General features: G+C 40.6%; 3 protein-coding genes across 6 annotated transcripts; all 3 read left to right on the plus strand.

The window, feature by feature from the left end:
- The first annotated feature begins 871 nt into the window (after positions 1–871).
- Positions 872–7224, plus strand: grinab (glutamate receptor, ionotropic, N-methyl D-aspartate-associated protein 1b (glutamate binding)). 3 transcript variants are annotated; one of them, XM_046045301.1, is made up of 9 exons: positions 872–1095; positions 1727–1830; positions 2018–2179; positions 2760–3311; positions 3407–3510; positions 3876–4076; positions 4413–4541; positions 4644–4787; positions 6236–7224. In XM_046045301.1, exons 4-9 carry the CDS (start codon positions 2816–2818, stop codon positions 6386–6388), a joined length of 1227 nt encoding a protein of 408 aa, XP_045901257.1. In that variant the 5' UTR covers positions 872–1095; positions 1727–1830; positions 2018–2179; positions 2760–2815; the 3' UTR covers positions 6389–7224. The 3 variants fall into 3 exon arrangements, with proteins under 3 accessions (XP_045901257.1, XP_045901258.1, XP_045901259.1); XM_046045302.1 differs by lacking the exon at positions 1727–1830; XM_046045303.1 differs by lacking the exons at positions 1727–1830; positions 2018–2179.
- On the plus strand, positions 6921–9564 carry LOC123968493. 2 transcript variants are annotated; one of them, XM_046045304.1, is made up of 5 exons: positions 6921–7063; positions 7263–7477; positions 8622–8840; positions 8930–9054; positions 9156–9564. In XM_046045304.1, exons 1-5 carry the CDS (start codon positions 7038–7040, stop codon positions 9486–9488), a joined length of 918 nt encoding a protein of 305 aa, XP_045901260.1. In that variant the 5' UTR covers positions 6921–7037; the 3' UTR covers positions 9489–9564. The 2 variants fall into 2 exon arrangements, with proteins under 2 accessions (XP_045901260.1, XP_045901261.1); XM_046045305.1 differs by having other exon boundaries at positions 8637–8840.
- A 1522-nt stretch (positions 9565–11086) lies between these two features.
- On the plus strand, positions 11087–17527 carry smpd5 (sphingomyelin phosphodiesterase 5). Its single transcript, XM_046046086.1, has 8 exons — positions 11087–11268; positions 14610–15829; positions 15963–16038; positions 16136–16276; positions 16421–16510; positions 16610–16673; positions 16791–16950; positions 17158–17527. Exons 2-8 carry the CDS (start codon positions 14708–14710, stop codon positions 17263–17265), a joined length of 1761 nt encoding a protein of 586 aa, XP_045902042.1. The 5' UTR covers positions 11087–11268; positions 14610–14707; the 3' UTR covers positions 17266–17527.
- Positions 17528–17945: the final 418 nt, after the last annotated feature.

Consider the following 17945-nt stretch of genomic DNA (forward strand, 5'->3'; position numbering starts at 1 on the left):
CCTTTAATCATAGTTAACAGGGATGTACATACTGAAATTCAGCCCAGGACTTTGAGACAGAGAGGCCTTTTAGCGGAGAAAGATTTTTGCAGTTATTTGAATAAATAGTATATAATTTCAGTGTATAATAAACGCATTATTTATCAGTACCTGTGCTGGTTGCCTCATCTGTGCCTGCCACAGCACCTTTCCACCAAGGAAGAGGTTTGTTAATTTGGTGCATTGAGCTGCCTCTTGTGATGACATTTTTGTCTCCTAAATTCTTATTTTTTTTTGGCACCACATATTTTTTTTTACTCTTTCTTTCCTCTTTCCACCTATCTCAAGTCATAACTCCTGCACAAACTACTTAGTTATTTATTCCAGCATCTATGCTCCATTGCCCTGTGTACTTGTATAGTTTTATATGTACCTGGATATCGCATCCACCCCCGACATGTACAAACTCCTGCATCCTTTGCACTCTGCTCAGTGCACTATTTGTCAATATGCCTATATTGTTTTTGTTCATAGTGTGTATATTTGTTTTGTCTACAGTGAAGTCTGTGTCTGTTTTTATTTAATTTTTATTATTGTGATTTTGTATTTTTGCATGAGTAAGCACATCGTGAGCAATGTACAACACTGTTAGACACAGACAGCATCCACTGCAGCTGCTGATCTTTTAAAGTTGAACATAAGAAACCGAAAAAAAAAACAACTCTTGAACACCGGCCCGTTCCGCCTAAAACGGACCTGCCATTCAGGATTGTTCCCGATGGCCGATCCGCACCTGGCCTTTAATTTGCTTGACGAAATCATGTCACGTGATGGTTAGTTGTGGATAAAGAATACAAAAGTAACAGATGCATGTATAGACCTACACATCTCCCCAAAAAGACTAAACTGCCTTTAGTGTTGAGTTATGTGCCTCTGTGTTCAGTGGGGCCCAGACCTATTAGTCCCACTACAATGTGAACTATAGCTATTATTTGATAGTCATATAATCAATTTGAGGGGCAAGATATGAATCCTGCATCTCGGGAGACACTACTAGAGAGTTTGAATCAACGAAGTTTGTGTAAGGTGAATCCGACCTGCTTTGACTCTTAAATAGTAAGTAGGGGAAGTCCCCCTTCCCACATTCCTCAAACTTTAGTTGAGAGAAGCTGTTTACCAGGTTTCCTCATGCTGACCAAGTAAAATAAATCAACCTCTAAATAACCTAAAGTGTTAGACATGTGTGGAAATTCTATATAAATCCTGATAAATTTACATTTTAAATGCTTAAATTTTATTTGATATATTACAGCAATATCTTGGCTCTACTGTGGCTGACCCAAACAGCTGAAATGCACACACCTTTCTGTTTGAGACTCAACAGTTTGTTCACCTGTTTAAAATCCTTCACTACAGTCTGTTTCTATAAAGCTGTAAAGGAATTGTGATATGACCTGGGGCTACAACAGAGGAGCAAGCTGGTAGCGGTAGGGTCAGAAAACCAGGACTGTGTGGCCAAATTAAATAAATGTTTTGAGACTCCCCTGGTTGACCTCTTGGGTGTTCTCATCAAGGCTGTAGCCTCCTGACACCTGCTGGTTCATATGGAGAATTCCTTCTAATCAGGAATTTTGTTGTTAAGATACAGACGTCTTCTCTGTCCTTTCCCTCCCTGACTTTACTTGTGGTTTCAGACTGTTTCGCAAGAGATTTTGTGCATTTCACTTTCGATTTCATCAAATTACAGATTAGTTTCATGCCGCGTTCAGGTCATATAGGAGTTCTTGTAATTACGACTTCCCTACATGGTAAACGCGTTCACGGCATCAACCAAGACGAAAATACGACCGGGTAAGTCCAAATTTTCTGAAATCTCAGATATATTATTGGCACTTATTCGTCGGATACTAGTGTTATAGTGCTATATTGTTAATGCATACTGTTTTTCAATCATAATCATACAACCGTGAGCTGCCCGTGGAAGTGAACGCTGGCATGCCTTTAACATGAGATTAATAACTTTCCCATTTCTTACAAGCGTCCCATGTGGCGTGAATGCGGCATTCCGCATCCTGGGGGCGGCGACGTGCAGCATTTACTGGCAAACAAACAACGAAAGTGTGACAAAACCCGGGATACAATACAACTAAATACATTTTAGAGGAATCCAGCTGGGAATGAAACGTTGATTGCGGACAATGTGAGTAGGTTTGAAAGATTATAGCTGATCTTTGTTGTCTTTCCGTTTTTGTAACGTTATTCACAGACTTGTTTGGTGGAAAAAACATGGCCATATTGTGTTGGACGATGTAACAAAAACACTGTTATTATTTCTTTATCAAATTCATGGGCTATCAATGTTCCCTTGACTCAAATAGTCCATTGAATGTAGCTAGACTGCGTGGGCTAAATGGCAGCTTCTTGTCTTAAAGTGAAATTTGTGGCCTAAATTTAACGTCCGCTAACGTCAAACCTCGCGATGTCCGTGGAAACTCGGACACTGGGGAGAGAGTAAATTGCTGGTCAAATCATCATGAAACCTTTTTTTCACAGTCACATTAGAAGAGACTTTAGTGATAGAAAACCAAACGGTACACGAAGCATGTACATTTTAATTAAGTTGTCGATCGATGCATATCAATTATATATCTACCGGAAGTAAGCATCGTCATGTGACCTCTGTAACATTACCGCGTATCGCCAATTATGATCACTCTTGTGGTCTGACAGTCAACCATCTGAACAATTCCATATGACTTCTCTTTATTTTATCTTTTCAGATCTATCGCAATAACCCAACACCCCTGCCGGTCTCTGCTCCGGATCTAAGCCAGAGATGACCACCGAGAAGACTGGATTCCCTCCTGTGGCGGGGGGACCCTCTCCACTCTCGCTCCACGGGCAGCCAGCGTTTCCTCCTGCATATGACATGACCATGGCAAGCCCAAACATGTTCGGCCCAGCACCTGTTGGTCCTCCTCCTGTTGGTCTCCCTTTCCTCCCACCGACTGCTTTCGGACCTGGTGCTCCTGGAGCTTTCGGACCTGGTGCTCCTGGAGCTTTCGGACCGGGTGCTCCTGGAGCTTTCGGACCTGGTGCTCCTGGAGCTTTCGGACCGGGTGCTCCTGGAGCTTTCGGACCTGGTGCTCCTGGAGCTTTCGGACCTGGTGCTCCTGGAGCTTTCGGACCGGGTGCTCCTGGAGCTTTCGGACCGGGTGCTCCTGGAGCTTTTGGAATGAATATGAACCCTCAAGGCGGCTTGGGATATGGCCCCAACCCCTCTTCTTCACCATATTCACCACCAGGCCAGGGCTTCAGCAACACCTTCACTGGTTAGTATTTCTAACAATGTGGCTTATTATTGTGGTGGAATTAGATTCATAGTGTAACTTAATCAATTTGATGTGTCTGGTCGGTGCCACTTCAGATGATGTTTACCCTAACGAGGAGGATCCGCCCCCATTTCATGAGAATCAAGACTTTGATTTTGGATTGGATAACAAGAGCATAAGAAGAGCCTTTATTCGAAAGGTAAGGAGACAGTGTGGTTGAAGAAAAGGGAAAATTGATTATGTTCAGAGAAATGTACTTTAATGGCTAGGTATGTATACACATACAAGGAATATGACTCCAGTCTTACATTACTCCAACCTTGGGACCATATATTATTTCCTGCCAAGGCTGCACAATAGTCCAAATTATAATCTGTAATACAAAATGTTTAGATTTTGTAGTCTCCAGCTACTGAAAGTAATAATAAACAATACAAGAAACATGTAGGTGCAGTAGATCAATATTATGAAAAAACCTTAAAAAATTCCTGGAATAAAAAAGAAACATTCTTTGTTAGAAATATTATCTGTGTCTGTTGCCTAGTAATCTGCTTTTTCCTCCAGGTATTCTTGGTGCTCACTGCCCAGCTGATGGTGACATTCGCCTTTGTGGCTGTTTTCACCTTTGTGGAGCAAATCAAGGTGTTTGTCATGGTGAACGCCTGGACCTACTTGGTGTCCTATGCGATATTCTTTGTGTCAGTCTGTGTAATCAGCTGCTGTGGGAGCGTTCGCCGAAGACATCCTTGGAACCTGGTTGCCCTAGTAAGCCTACTTGGACTTAATCTTCCTGTTATCCTTTTTTTTTTATTTTATTTTTTTTTTATGAAATTGGATAAATGACAATGTATTCTGATGTGGTAAAGTGGGAGATAAGACTGCCTACTTCCTGAAAAGCTGCCATTTTGTATTTATGAAATTTCATCTTAATGTTATGATGAAAGACTTTGCTTTGTTCTTAAAAGTTGACACAGATTAGATTCAGAGTCATCCTCACAAATACAATTTGTAGCTACAAAATTACTTACCATTTCTTATTTATGCCTAATTACAGTCAAACATGTGCAGCAGTGCTGATGTATTTGTGTGTTGTGTTTTCAGTCTGTCCTGACTCTCAGTATGTCCTACATGGTGGGAATGATTGCTAGCTTCCATGACACTGAAACGGTTGTCATGGCAGTGGGCATCACAGCAGTCGTGTGCTTCACAGTGGTCATCTTCTCTCTGCAGGTTTGAAGCTGTCACTCCCTGCCTTTTGCATGTTTGTAATGTACATGAATTGTACTCTGATGTGACGGTAACATAAATGTCACTTGTGGCTTCCTCCCACAGACCAAGTACGACTTCACTTCCTGTTACGGTGTGCTTTTCGTCTGTTTAATTGTCCTGGTCGTCTTCGGAATACTCTGCATCATTATCCGTGACAGGATCCTGCACATTGTGTATGCTGGGCTGGGAGCTTTGCTCTTCACATGTGTAAGTCTTCCAGCTCTCCTCTATATAAAGATGATGATGACCGTAGTCATCAGCATTGGCCTTGTTAAAAGTTATTCTGAGACCAATGTGTTGAAATCAAGGGGGGCTGTATGAGTAGCATGAAATCTACGTCAACCTCTGGACTGATTTGGCAAAGCTGGGATGATGCATTTTGCCACTATTTTGAGGTCAAAGTTTCAAACTGAAAACCTTAAAAGCTGTACACCAGTAACCATCTGCATCCTGTTGCGCAAGGTGTGTGTAAGTTTAAACGTAGTTGAGTTATAATGTAAATTATTACCAAAATAAAAGCAGTTGCACAACGTAAATAAGTTACAATGTTAGTAACTAAATAGTTACACATGCCCCAGGGTAGGTGTAAACTGTCACAGAATTATACTCACCAATGGTAAAACTGCAGTTTTTGCCACACAGCATCACATTTTCATTAATTGCATGTCATTTTGCAACACAGTAAACTAGTAGAGATCTAATTTATTGATATGATATTTCAGTTTCAATCTAGCTTTACTACAGTGTGCTACAATGGCTCATGCCAGCTAGAAAGCTAATGCACACGGTAACCCTTATGATGGAACTCTATCTTTGATCGTTGATTTCCCACTTAGTCCAAACTAGTTAGGTTGTTCCCCAAGTAATTGTAGTGCAACCAATTTTAGTAGCTGATTTAGTTACAGACTATCTAGTAGTTACTAAGCCTCGTTTCGACTACACCCACAGAGAGAACTTGCACCCCCGGTCTGCTACATAGATCCAACCACAAATGGTTGCCTGTGGAATGTTTTTAAAGTTGCCAGTTTGACCACAGTACATTTAAAATCTTTCCAGAGACAGTGTCCCAAAAAACATGCTATGAACACTTTTTGTTTCAACTACTTTCTACCGAATAATTAACTTCCTAGGAATCTGTTGACTTTGGGACACCTTGGTAGCCTAATTGTTAGGGCGACCGCATAACCACAATGTTGATTCCCGGCTGGGGGACCTTTTGTTGCATGTCATCCCCCTCTATCTCCCCATGTTTCCTGTCTCTCCACTGGCTTTCAAAAAAAAAAAATAAACCTTTTGACTGAGAACTGGATTATGCTGAGATAGTGTTTCTGCAAATGCACTTTGTTTTTCAACTTTTTTTTTTTTACTTGTGAGTAGCACAAATAAAAATCCATTCTCCATAGTATTGGGGTGTAAGGCAGAAATGTCACAGGAAGATACCTCTAAATTTGGATACATAAAACCATTGCTAGAAGTAAGTGAGTAAATGTTTTTTTGTAATTTGGGTGAGCCAAGTCTTCAAGCCCAAAACACACCAAATGATATAAAAAACATGTTTTTCTAGATAATTTGTGAGATACAACATGTTTTACTTATTTAAAAAAAAAAAAAAAAAAAAAAAGTATTTGATCCACTATGAATTTCTTTTGTTACAGTTCTTGGCGGTGGACACGCAGCTGCTGCTTGGCAACAAGGAACTGGCCCTCAGTCCAGAGGAATATATCTTTGCAGCTCTTAACCTGTACACAGATATCATCAACATCTTTCTCTACATTCTTGCTATTGTCGGAAGAGCAAGGGGTAGCTGAGCAGGAGGAACAACAGTTACATATTGTGATGGGAATTTGTTTTGAATTCATGTCTAGAAGTGATTTTCCATAGTCTTGATGATTATTTTGTCTTGTAGTGTGCGCTGATCACATAGCTCAAGAGTTTCTTTTGCTTCACCCAGTGTAAATGTAATTTTTTATGAGAATTTAAATACACTGTCTATGCTGTAGTTTGGGGGTTTATCAAAGCTTTATGTAGGACATGTTGTAAAAAAAAAAAATACAAAAAAAAACTTAACAGTGTTAAGATTTAACACTAGCTTTTCCCAGGGCTCTCGGTCTTCATCAGCAGAAGGAGTTTGATCAGTTGTCATGAAGATGAATCTGTTGATATGCAAGCTCAGTTGTGGTTGTGATTTGTCCAGGTTGGCTTCTTCAGCAGATGACCTTATGTGGTTGAAACTATGGAGGGAAAAAAGGCTAGTAAGTGGACCTTGAGTTGGGATTGTGATTGTTTTGTCAAACTGCTATTTCCTGGGTCAATATTGAACTGTCACACTTAACTTATAAGCCAGCAGGTGTGAGAAGGGCCATATATGAAATTATAACAGCTGCTGAACTTGCATGTCAACAAATCCATCACCCTGACAACTGAGCAAACTGCATTAGCTGGTGAAGACTGTGTGATATGGTTGAAAGCCCTAGACAAAGCTAGTAAGTTGACCTCGAGTTGTGATTTTTGGTCAAAATGCTATTTCTGAGATAAAATGTAACATTTTAATGGAAAAAAATGTTTAAAAGATGTTTTTCTAAACCTGATCTGTTATTTGTATGGAGTGAAAGAACCCTGAAAGAATCAACATTCCACCAGAGAATTGTGTCCTGTTGTGATTTGACATGTGAATTCTGTCAGCGTCCATAAAGGTTTTGGGTGTTTGCGGCTCAGCTGTGACACTGGGAGCCACAGGATGGACCTTGAGCAAACTGTTGCTGCCTTGCTGTCAGAAAACCAACAACTCAGACAGGAAAATGATCAGTTAAAGTCTATGCTGACTGTAGTCAAGGAAAACATAGACCTGAAAGCCAGGATGCACAGCTTTAACAGCGATACTCTGGAGGAAAGAACAGGTATTTGTTCAGTGTTTTTCTCTGCCTCTAGATGGCAGTCAGGGTGCAGGTCAGAGTTGTCTGAGGCAGTGGCAAAGAATTGCAATATTATTAACTAGAATTAGCTGGGGGTTAAAGCACAATTGTCGATCTTAATGTGCTGGGTATTGGAGTTGTTGCTGCCTTTTGTTTTTTTAAATATATTTTACTCTAGTAGTTTGTGAACAAGAGCAATAATGTTATTTGCATTGCAAACTCCTGTGGTCATGTACTGTAATTACTTACCTCAGTGACATACAGAGTCAAGTGTAAGCATGTACAAGTTTAGATTAGTTCAGGTTTCAAACAAACATTCTTTATGGATAAAACTTGTAGTAAAAAATGTAGTTGCAGCATTTTATAATTGCTGACTTGGACAATAACTTACCCAAGTTGTAGTCTACTAATGCAATTTCGTGCATTTAAACACTAGGGAGATTTTCATATGTTTTACAAAGGTATGCTTCAAAGAATATAAATGAAAATTAATCACATCTTTTAGGAAATAGGGATTACATTCAAAGTAAGCAACAGTTTTTGTATACCTTATACTGTAACATGTATCACCTTAATATGTGTCTACATAAATTCAGGGTAAATTCACAATTAAAGAATAAATGTATTAATGATTCTTAATTGTTCTTGCAAAATGTATTTTCAGTGAACTATTATCAATGTCAATCTTCAAATCATACTGTTAGAGGGATATATTTTGAGATTATATTATGTATATATTTATCAACTTGGTTGATTATGCAGAATTTAAATAGTGTAAGTCATGCTATTTTACATACATTGCCCCTCAGTGTGACCAAGTAAGCATGAAGTAACTTCTCTTAATGTAACCTTTCTTTTAATCAATAGGATCTATTTTGTGAATACCTTTAGGATCTGCAAAAATAAATGCACTGAATCCTTATAAGTTAGTTATGTATTGTGTTTATTTATATTCTGATTACCACACACTTTGTCATTTATCTTTAAACATCAGTAATAACAATAGTTAATATCTTTAGAGCGCATTTTTCAAAACCCAAGTTCTAAAGTGCTTCACACAAGGTAGCAAGTTGAAATCAACAAATTATAAAATCAAGTCTAATCAAATGGGGAACTTCACTTTTATCAGTTTGCTCACCCTCAGGAAGACAACCATCCTGTCTGTGGCAAAACACCTTTGATGAGAGACAGTTCAGAAAAGAACTGTCTCAAACCAAACTCAAACAAGAACACAGAACCTCATCCCCCATCAACTTCAAGTCTTTCATCCAAAGCTCGGTGCACACAGACACGAGTGAGAAAGCAGAGTTTCAGAGCTGCCAGGCTGATATTCCTCTTGAGGTCAAAGGTGAGCAAGGCCTGACATGCAGAAACTTTAGAGCAGTAATGCTGTTGTCAATAAGAAGCAGATGTATTTTCTATTTATTTATCTATCAGGCCCAGACAGGCTGCTGGGAGAGATTGCCTACCAACTGGATAGGAGAATTCTGTCCCACATATTCCAGGGCCAGAAGAGGCTTTATGGTTTCACACTGCTCAATATACCAGACAAGATCATAGAGGTTAGAAAGTATTTTTAGAGTAAAGATATGAGATTAAATCTGAACAAAGTTTCAACTGTAACCAATTTTCAGTATGAAAGTATAAATGTCCTCTCTTGCAGGTAACTACCCACCCACTGACAGGGAAGGTAGATGAAGGCTATCGGCTTCTTCTCACTCAGAGGCATGCTGACCTTATGGACAGGCTGAACCAGCTTGGGTATAAAACACTACTTCACCCTCATTTCTCTGAATTTATTGTCAACACCTATGGGATCCTGAGGGAGAGGCCTGGTGAAGACAGCACCCAGTCAGTGGACTTCAATAATCCAGACTTTCTGAGGAAGATGATAATGACCACAGCACCAACAAAACTTCAGAAGGACCTGCTGCTTCTGCTCACCTGCCTCTGCAACATGGCCAAGAGGGACAGAAAGCCTCTCCTTCTCTGGTAGATCCAAAGACACACCATTGGGAAGCTTACACTTTCCCCAAATTGGCAATAAACGCAGATAAAAACATATCACATGATAACTTTTGTGTGGCTCTGATTTTGTGCACAAAGAAAAATCAAAAATTAATACACAGCTTTTCACATGTATTTGATTATTAATATACACTTTGCAAGTAGGCCAATGCATGGTGAACTTGAACAGCCAACCTTTTTGAAGCCATATAGGCTGCATAAAGCATTGAGTAAACAATCAAAAAGGGCAACCTGTTATAAGACATCTAACAGGGATTTGTTAATTCAACCAATATTTAATAAAATACTGAAGCAGCATCATTTCTTAATGTGTGAAAGAATTAATCAATTAAACATACTGTTGTCTGCTAAGGACGTACTGTGAGTTTGCCATGGACCTAGCCTGATAATCAATCTGAATTGCTATTTTATTAAAGTTCATGCTGAACAGATGTGGCCCGCCATTCAGTGGTTTGTAACCAGGCTATTATGGATTTTTATATTTGGATCTTCATTTGGGGAAAAATGCTATTATGTTGAAAAGTGATGAGTCCTGGCTGGAGAATTTCAGGATTAAAAATGATCTTCAGGGGTTTGTTAGGGGGCTCCCTGCTCTCTCACTACAATATCTAAATCTTCCTGCAGGTGAGATAATCCTTTTACTCATTAATTCAATTCAATTCAATTCAAGACGTTTTTATTTGTTCCCGAGGGGCGATTAGTTTTGCCGCAGTAGCAAAGAATTTGACATACAGTACATGACAACAACATCAATTAAAAATACAGGGTCAGACAAATGGGTAAATAAATACCACAACATTAAAAGTTTAAGTTCAAGTATGCCTTATGTGCAGACGTTACCTATTCTTTACAGAGTTAAGCAGAGGGTACGGAGGAGAATTTGTAGCTATTTGTTTTGGCTCGTGGCTGACTGAAGCAGGAACCAGAAGGCAGCATCTTAAATCCTGCATGCAGGGGGTGAGAACTATCAGACATGATGGATTCTGCCTTTTTAAGCACATGTCTATTGTACAGTTCAGTTAGTTTTATCTGCTGAATCCGATGATCTATATCTGATGATTTTGCTGCTAATTTTAATTGCTACCTTAGTTTGGACCACACATACTGGGCTGTTATACACATGCTGTTATATGACTGCTATATGTATGCTTTATTCTTGTCAGGCAGGGCCTTTCTTACTTAAGTTACAGGGTAATTGTCAAGAAATGAAGAAGAACCTTTAGCTTAAAATTTAAACATGCATTTTTTTTTCAACATGATGATGTGATAGGTTAATCGCACAATAAATTGTCCAATAACTGTAATAAATCAAGCAACCAGTGCAGAAATGAAAGGAATTGGATATAAAACATGTATTTCTCCTGATGTGGCTCAGTTTATTCACTTTCGTTTCATTTGGTAAAATGTTTCCAGAAGTCACTGCATATTTAGCTGAAAATATTCTGAATCAATAAGTAGTAATTGGGTTACAGTAACTATCCTATCCTAAGTCACGTGGTCACATGCCAGACTGGCTCAACACAGTAACAAAGCCATTGGGGCGTGGCTTAATAATGCCAGCGTGATGAGCCGCTGGGAGCAGGGAGGGTTTATGTTTAGGGCAGCTTTGCTTAACTGTTTTCCAGATAGAAACTGATCATTTCCTTTAACAGACGTCACAACATAAATAAATGTAATACAATAAATACATTATCAGGCTGCTCGCTGGATGGGTTCATCAGACGGACTGTCCCAGTTTTCGTGCAAAGGTAAGACCATCTGGGATGCCACGTTAGCCCGTTTTAAGCTAGCTACGCAACAGGACAGGTGACAGCTTTCATTTGAGATAACAAAAATATTTATAAAGCACGTATTAAGTGTGAGGATTCAATAACCTGGTGCGATAATGATAGACCAACTTTATGCGGTCACACACACACCGACATTTATGGAGTTAGGTTTGAAAGTTTTTCTGAATAGTTTATGAAGTAAAACAGCTTAGCATACCTGCACACGGGCGTACCATTGCAGAGACCCATCTAACATACCTGTGTGAGTGCCCACTGATGAGACACCATGACACAGAAATCGCGCTATTTAAAGGCTACATGATGGTTTAAGTTATGATAGGTTGCTTTGAATCGGGTTTATATAGTCTTGGTGTTGGGGATTTGCAACTCCCTGGTTGTGTTCTTTGAACGACGGATTGTCTTATTTTTTCCAGCCATATCTTATGAGTCAGTGCCCAAAGTCTGCAATGGGAGTGAACGCTTGGAGGCAACGAACTTATGTTAAAGGGCAAATCCACACTAAAACTGTTTACATTATTATGGTCTCCCTTTTCACCGTAAAATATATAACGTGACTTGATAATATTGTGCCCTATGATTCTACCACATGTTGGGAATATATTACATTTTAGATATTCTTTTCAAATAAAATCTGTACAACATTAGAACAATATTTGTTAGGTTTTACCACATTTGCTGACTTAAGACTAGAAGTAATCTGTAAATGTACACAAAGGTTTGGTGTTCAGACAGGCTTTTCATTGCGGTCTCAGATCGCCAGTGGTTAGCAACACTGCAGATGGTGACAGCTGGATTAAAGGATGTTTGCACCATGTTTTTCTCTTTGCCTCCTTAAAGAGGTGGTATTATGCTTTTTGGCTTTCCCCCTCTCCTTTATTGAGTTATATATCTTTTTTGTGCATGTAACAGGTTTGCAAAGTGAAAAAGCCTAATGTCCAACCCAAAGGGAGTTCCCATGTCCCTCAGAAAGCACTGCTCTGAACTGCTTGAAAACAGCTCGTTTGTAGTCCAGCCCTTCACTTTCTTTACTTGTGATGTCACAATGAAAACGCGTCATAAAGCTTGCAGGGTCAGACACACCCTCAAACCAAGCTAGTCTGAGTGGAGGCCCTTTGGCTCGACTCGCCTTTGTTTGGGTTTCCATTGTAGAAATGTTGTACCAGTACCTGCTTCCAGGTTCTTTTTTTGGTATCACCTCACTTCGGTCGAGGTTCCAAGGGAGCTGAGGGATACTAAAATGTAACGTGAAAACACGACAGATTGCTGATTGGTCAGAGAGAATATTCACTATTCACTGCATCATCATTGCGTGCACCGGAGGCCAGCAACAGAAAGTTTTATATTTTACAGTTTTCGTAATTACATTTCGTAATTTCATCACTAAATCCACTTCTGAGAAGTTTTGAGGTGAGAAATCAGCTGTGTAGATTTCGATTGACAGTTTTACGAGAAGTGATGGCGAAACAAAAATGCTTGAATATTTTCGGAGTTGAGGAGCTCCGCAAGCGGCTGCGGGGGAAGCCTGTGCCAACCCGCGGGAGGAGCGTGTGAGGCCGGCCAGCCACCCGCTCACAGAGTTTTCATACTGCTTATCTGTCTTTACATTCTGAGGAATGTGAAACGTTTTAACCGTAGATATATTTTAAGAGCTGGTGTGTGTGTGTCGCATTGAACATTATGTTGCGGCAGTTGTGTGTGGCTTCGCTATAACGACAAGCTATGTACTATCTCTGGGTTCTATCTGCAATAGAAAACGGAGCAGGGCCGAGTAGAGTCGAGTCTATGAATTTGCGCTATGGTAGCATTTTTCGGCAAGGCAGCATAGATCGTCAGAACACCAGCAACAGTTCAACGTTTAGTCCTAATGGTAAGATGTGGAACAATGATGTTGTGTGGTTGTGGACTTGAGTAACTTACACCATCTGCTAGGTTACGGTCGCAGTCTGAAGCGGCTTTGATTTGGATCTCACTACCTTGTTTCTTACGACCCGCCCTTCTCTGCTTCTGATTGGCTAGTAGTCCTTACCTGGGAACTGCGCATGTGCAACTCCCAACAAAGATTTTGTACAAGTAAGATGCGTCACTCTGTAGCTCAAGAGCGGAGCGTACAACACAGGGTGAAAAGAGGAGCTGCAGCAATGGGCAGTATGAGGAAAAATATGGTGTTTCTTGAAAATTAAACCATGTTAAACCTGTTCTGGTACAACCCCTAATTAAGATTTTGAACCTGAAAATGAGCGTAATACCACCTCTTTAAAATTGAGCATGATGCATTGCATAATCGTGCAGTAAGCCACTCATTCCCATTCCATTCATGTCAGGACAGCTGTCAGTTGCTTCATGTTTTCCACAACTGTGGACGGGCATGAAATCATTTTTAGAGTAAAACCATGTTGACGCATGTCGCTGCTGTCTTTTGGTCGTGCTGCTTTGCTCTATACAACATAAAAACTAGGCCGTACCTTTCTCAGTGTGCCACCCAGCTTCTGGCACAGGCCATGGTGATCTCTCGACTTAACTATTGCAATGCCCTCCTAGCAGGTCTTCCAGCTTGTGCGGTGAAACCCCTACAAATGGTTCAGAACACAGCAGCGCGTCTGGTTTTTGATCAGCCCAAAAGGACTCATGTCACTCCATTACTCGGTGTCCTCTACTGGCCACCCGTGGCCTCCCAAATCAAATTCAAGTCACTAATGCATGCATAAAGAGTAAATACTGGGTCTGCACCCATCTACCTAAACTCCATAATACAAGTTTATGTTCCTTCTCAGCCACTGCACTCCTCTAACAAACGTAACCTGGCTCTGCCATCCCTACACAAAAAGCAATCTCAGTTGTGACTGTTCTCATCTGTGACACCACAATGGTGGAACGAGCTACCACACGCCATCAGAACTTCAAGAAGCTCTTGAAAAATCATCTCTTCCGAGAACAATTTCTCTTATAACACCTCTTACCCCTAACTTCTAACATGCACTTCCTGTGCTCTTCTTCTATTTGCTTACAATTATCTTGTATTGATTGCACTTTTTTGTTAACTCTTACTTCTTTCCCTAGGTATTTACCCCATTGATGACATACATGCTATTAGCTCTTACTAGTATTTATTGCTGCCCTTACTAGTATGTATTGTCAAATGTAGATCTCTTGCTGATGCTTTGTTGATGCTTGTATGTTGTTCCTCAAATGTAAGTCGCTTTGGATAAAAGTGTCTGCCAAATGAGTAAATGTAATGTAATAAGTAAAAGCCAGTTGTTTCTGAGCCATGTAATAATAATTTAATTTCATTCTCGTCTTAGTGTCCAGTGGAGCCCATGAAGAAGAGACAGGAATGAGGCTTGAATTAGACGTCCTGATGCTGTTCATTGTGATTGTTGCGTAGAGAAGGGACAGAGACATGGCCCTGCGGGCGTCTCCATTTCCTAATGGGTTTGTTGCAGGCATCCATGCTGTGGGTTGGGCTCTCATCCTGCCTTGTTTTTGGTTTCTTGACCGCCTCATTGCTGTATGCAAGTCCACCACCCTGGAGCAAACCCAGCGACTGGAGCAGGAATGCTACTTATACCCCCTCAAGGTCTTCTTTGGCTCCATTGTCTTCTTCATCCTTTTTCTTGCCACGGCTCCCTTGGGCCTCCTGGGCTTTCTCCTCTGGGCGCCTCTGCAAGCCTGCCGAAGGCCTTTTTACTACCATAGAGAGACACCATCCTCACCAGAGAAGGGGACCCACACAGGCTTTGAGCAGGTAGGAAAGGCATCATTTGGATTTGCCACAGCCAACCTGTGTCTGTTGCCGGACAGCCTGGCCCGCTTCAACAACCTGGCGCACACCCAGAACAGGGCGACTGCCATTGGTCAGCTCATTGTGCAGGGTGTTGATCGACCCCATATTCGCATCTTTGTTGACTCCCCCAGCAGCTGTGGGACTCTCAGCCCCTCCAGCAGTATACTCCCCACAGTTAACTCATCAACATATGGGGCCACTGATAGGCAGGCACAGCCCCCAGTGGGTTATCATGCAGACTCTGCTGAAGGAAATGTTTCAGTCCCAAAGTCCAATAGTCATGTGGTTTGTGTGCCCTGTGATGATACAGAAGAGCCCTCGACTGAGTCACCTTCTCCCCTTTTCAATTCCAATCACAACTCCAACCTACAGGGCCGAACCGGTCACCGGAGTGCTCCCCGAGCTTTGCTCTCCCAGGGTCTCCGCCTGCAGGACAATGTACCCTGGGAAGTGTCGTCATTGTTTCCAGCCAATGTTGACATACTGTGCCTAGAAGAGGTGTTTGATAAGAGGGCAGCACAGAAGCTCACCCAAGTACTGAGTCCTGTGTTTGGACACATACTGTATGACATTGGTGTGTATGCCTGCCAGCCACCGTGCAGCTGTTCCTCTTTCAAGTTCTTCAACAGTGGTCTGTTCCTAGCCAGCCGATTCCCTGTGCTCGAGGCCCAGTACCACTGCTTTCCCAACAGTCGTGGGGAAGATGCACTGGCCGCCAAGGGCCTCCTTTCTGCTAAGGTATCTTGCTTAATATCATGTATTAAGCTGTTATCAGTTATTACGGTTGTCCTTTTTGTGATGCAGAATTCACATTAACTCATGCTTTTGTCACTGTGGAAATGTGATGGATTGATGTTGTTGAAATTCTTAGGTGCTAATTGGGCAGAATAAAAAACAGAAGAAAGTGGTGGGCTATTTCAACTGCACGCATCTTCATGCACCAGAGGGCAAGTCTTAATTTTCTGATTTGGTCTGCTCAGATTAATGCAGAATTTGACATTTTCCTAAGCTTTGTGAAAGCTGGTGTATGTTTTCTTTTTTCAGGTGATGGGAAGATTCGTTGTGAGCAGTTACACATGATAACCAAGTGGATTGGTGATTTTCAAGCTACCAGCAGACAGGATGACGAGGACGTAGTTTTTGATGTGCTCTGTGGAGATTTCAACTTTGACAACTGCTCACCCGGTGCGTCTGTGTAATAGAACATTGTCTGATAATGTTCTATTATTCTGTCCTATTATTATATTATATATATATATATATATATATATTTTTTTTTTTTTTTTTATAGTATTTATGCATGTTTACTGTTTATACCTGTTTGTCTAGATGATGTCCAGGAACAGAATCACTGTCTGTTTGAGGAATACAGAGATCCTTGCAGGGCAGGGCCTGGAAAAGAGAAGCCCTGGGTCATTGGTGCATACCATCTTAAACCATTAGACTACAATAAATACGGCATACATGCAAGACAAATCATAACAATTCATTGGGTATTTCATTGGTTTCCATCTGAAGGTACACTGCTGGAGCAGCCCACATTGTATGAAGATGACATAATAACCCCAGAAAATCTACAAAGGTAGACCATTAATCCTCTGTAGGACAGCACTACTGTCATATGACCTAAACTCACTCACTGTTTATTCACTGAAGCTGATTTGAAGACCCACTCTGTCTTCTCTGTGTGCCTTTGTAGAACTTTGGAGAAAGAAGAGCTAAGAAAGCAGTATGTCTCCCCTCCTGTTCCTGTAGAGGACTGCCCGTTAGTTTACCCTGAGACTGGCCAGCCATGGGTTGGCCGTCGGATTGACTACATCCTGTACCGTGAAAACTCCATTTCAAAGCACTGCCGAACAGTATGTGTCCCTATTTTTACTCTTTTCATCTACTCACTGTCCTCCTACGTCTCCATTGAAGTAACTTTGAGATACCACGAATAGTTTATAAAACGTGCATTTGGCAAAACTACTGACAGTCACATCTTACAGAAAAGGTATTACAACACAATTTATCATAAAGAAGCATAAATCATAAAAACACACACACTCTTTGTCTCCATTCAGGAAATTGAAGAGTTGACTTTCATAACCCAGCTGGCTGGCCTGACGGACCATATTCCTGTGGGCTTGAGACTGAATGTAACTATGGACTCTGACTGCGCTGATGAATGAGGACCGAAGTGAATACAACGTCACGTTCAAACAAAAAGGAACAAAATATACAAAAATGTACATGCTCTAATCTATACGGGCACAACAATGTTTTGTTTACATACTTGAATTTGTGATTTCAATGACAATGTACTGACCAATGAGATTGTACCTCAGGAATTCATATAGATTTGTTAAAATTTTATAATATTTACAGTTTTATACAATACAGCATGTTCAGGTCGAGGCATTAATTTTGGAAATAAATGTAAATAATAAATTTCAAACAATGTCTCTTGCTTTTCATTTGCTATCAGTTATGGGTTGCGTAACTTGAATATACCTGTCTGACACAGTGACACAGCAGAAGTCATTACCCAGCTTCAACTAAAACTAAGGGACAATTTACAAAGCAGGATGAGCAAGCATTGCCAGACACCTTGGGTGTATAAAATATCCTGGGATATTTTGTTATTTATTATATAACTGATGTTGAGGATTTGTTTAACAGATTTAAAGCAGTATCACTAGATTAAGGCAAAATCTTAATCACAGGACAATTTTATAATTCTGGAATTCAGTATCGTGTACATTTGTATACAAATTCAATAGCTTTGAATTCTGAGGTCAATTTTCGTTGTGGTCTATAGGGGTGTGCTACCTTTATTCCAGGCCCAGAAAACAACGAAGAAGCCGTACGA

Source organism: Micropterus dolomieu, linkage group LG03 (genome assembly GCF_021292245.1).
Source record: "Micropterus dolomieu isolate WLL.071019.BEF.003 ecotype Adirondacks linkage group LG03, ASM2129224v1, whole genome shotgun sequence".
Classification (NCBI taxonomy): domain Eukaryota; kingdom Metazoa; phylum Chordata; class Actinopteri; order Centrarchiformes; family Centrarchidae; genus Micropterus; species Micropterus dolomieu.

Coding starts and splice junctions, on each gene's coding strand:
- smpd5 (XM_046046086.1), top strand. CDS start 14,708: ATGGCCCTGCGGGCGTCTCCATTTCCTAATGGGTTTGTTGCAGGCATC. Junction 15,830..15,962: donor AGGGCCTCCTTTCTGCTAAG/GTATCTTGCTTA, acceptor TGAAATTCTTAG/GTGCTAATTGGGCAGAATAA. Junction 16,277..16,420: donor CTTTGACAACTGCTCACCCG/GTGCGTCTGTGT, acceptor CTGTTTGTCTAG/ATGATGTCCAGGAACAGAAT.
- LOC123968493 (XM_046045304.1), top strand. CDS start 7,038: ATGGTTGAAAGCCCTAGACAAAGCTA. Junction 7,478..8,621: donor TACTCTGGAGGAAAGAACAG/GTATTTGTTCAG, acceptor CACTTTTATCAG/TTTGCTCACCCTCAGGAAGA. Junction 9,055..9,155: donor TACCAGACAAGATCATAGAG/GTTAGAAAGTAT, acceptor CCTCTCTTGCAG/GTAACTACCCACCCACTGAC.
- grinab (XM_046045301.1), top strand. CDS start 2,816: ATGACCACCGAGAAGACTGGATTCCCTCCTGTGGCGGGGGGACCCTCT. Junction 3,312..3,406: donor CTTCAGCAACACCTTCACTG/GTTAGTATTTCT, acceptor GTGCCACTTCAG/ATGATGTTTACCCTAACGAG. Junction 4,788..6,235: donor GAGCTTTGCTCTTCACATGT/GTAAGTCTTCCA, acceptor CTTTTGTTACAG/TTCTTGGCGGTGGACACGCA.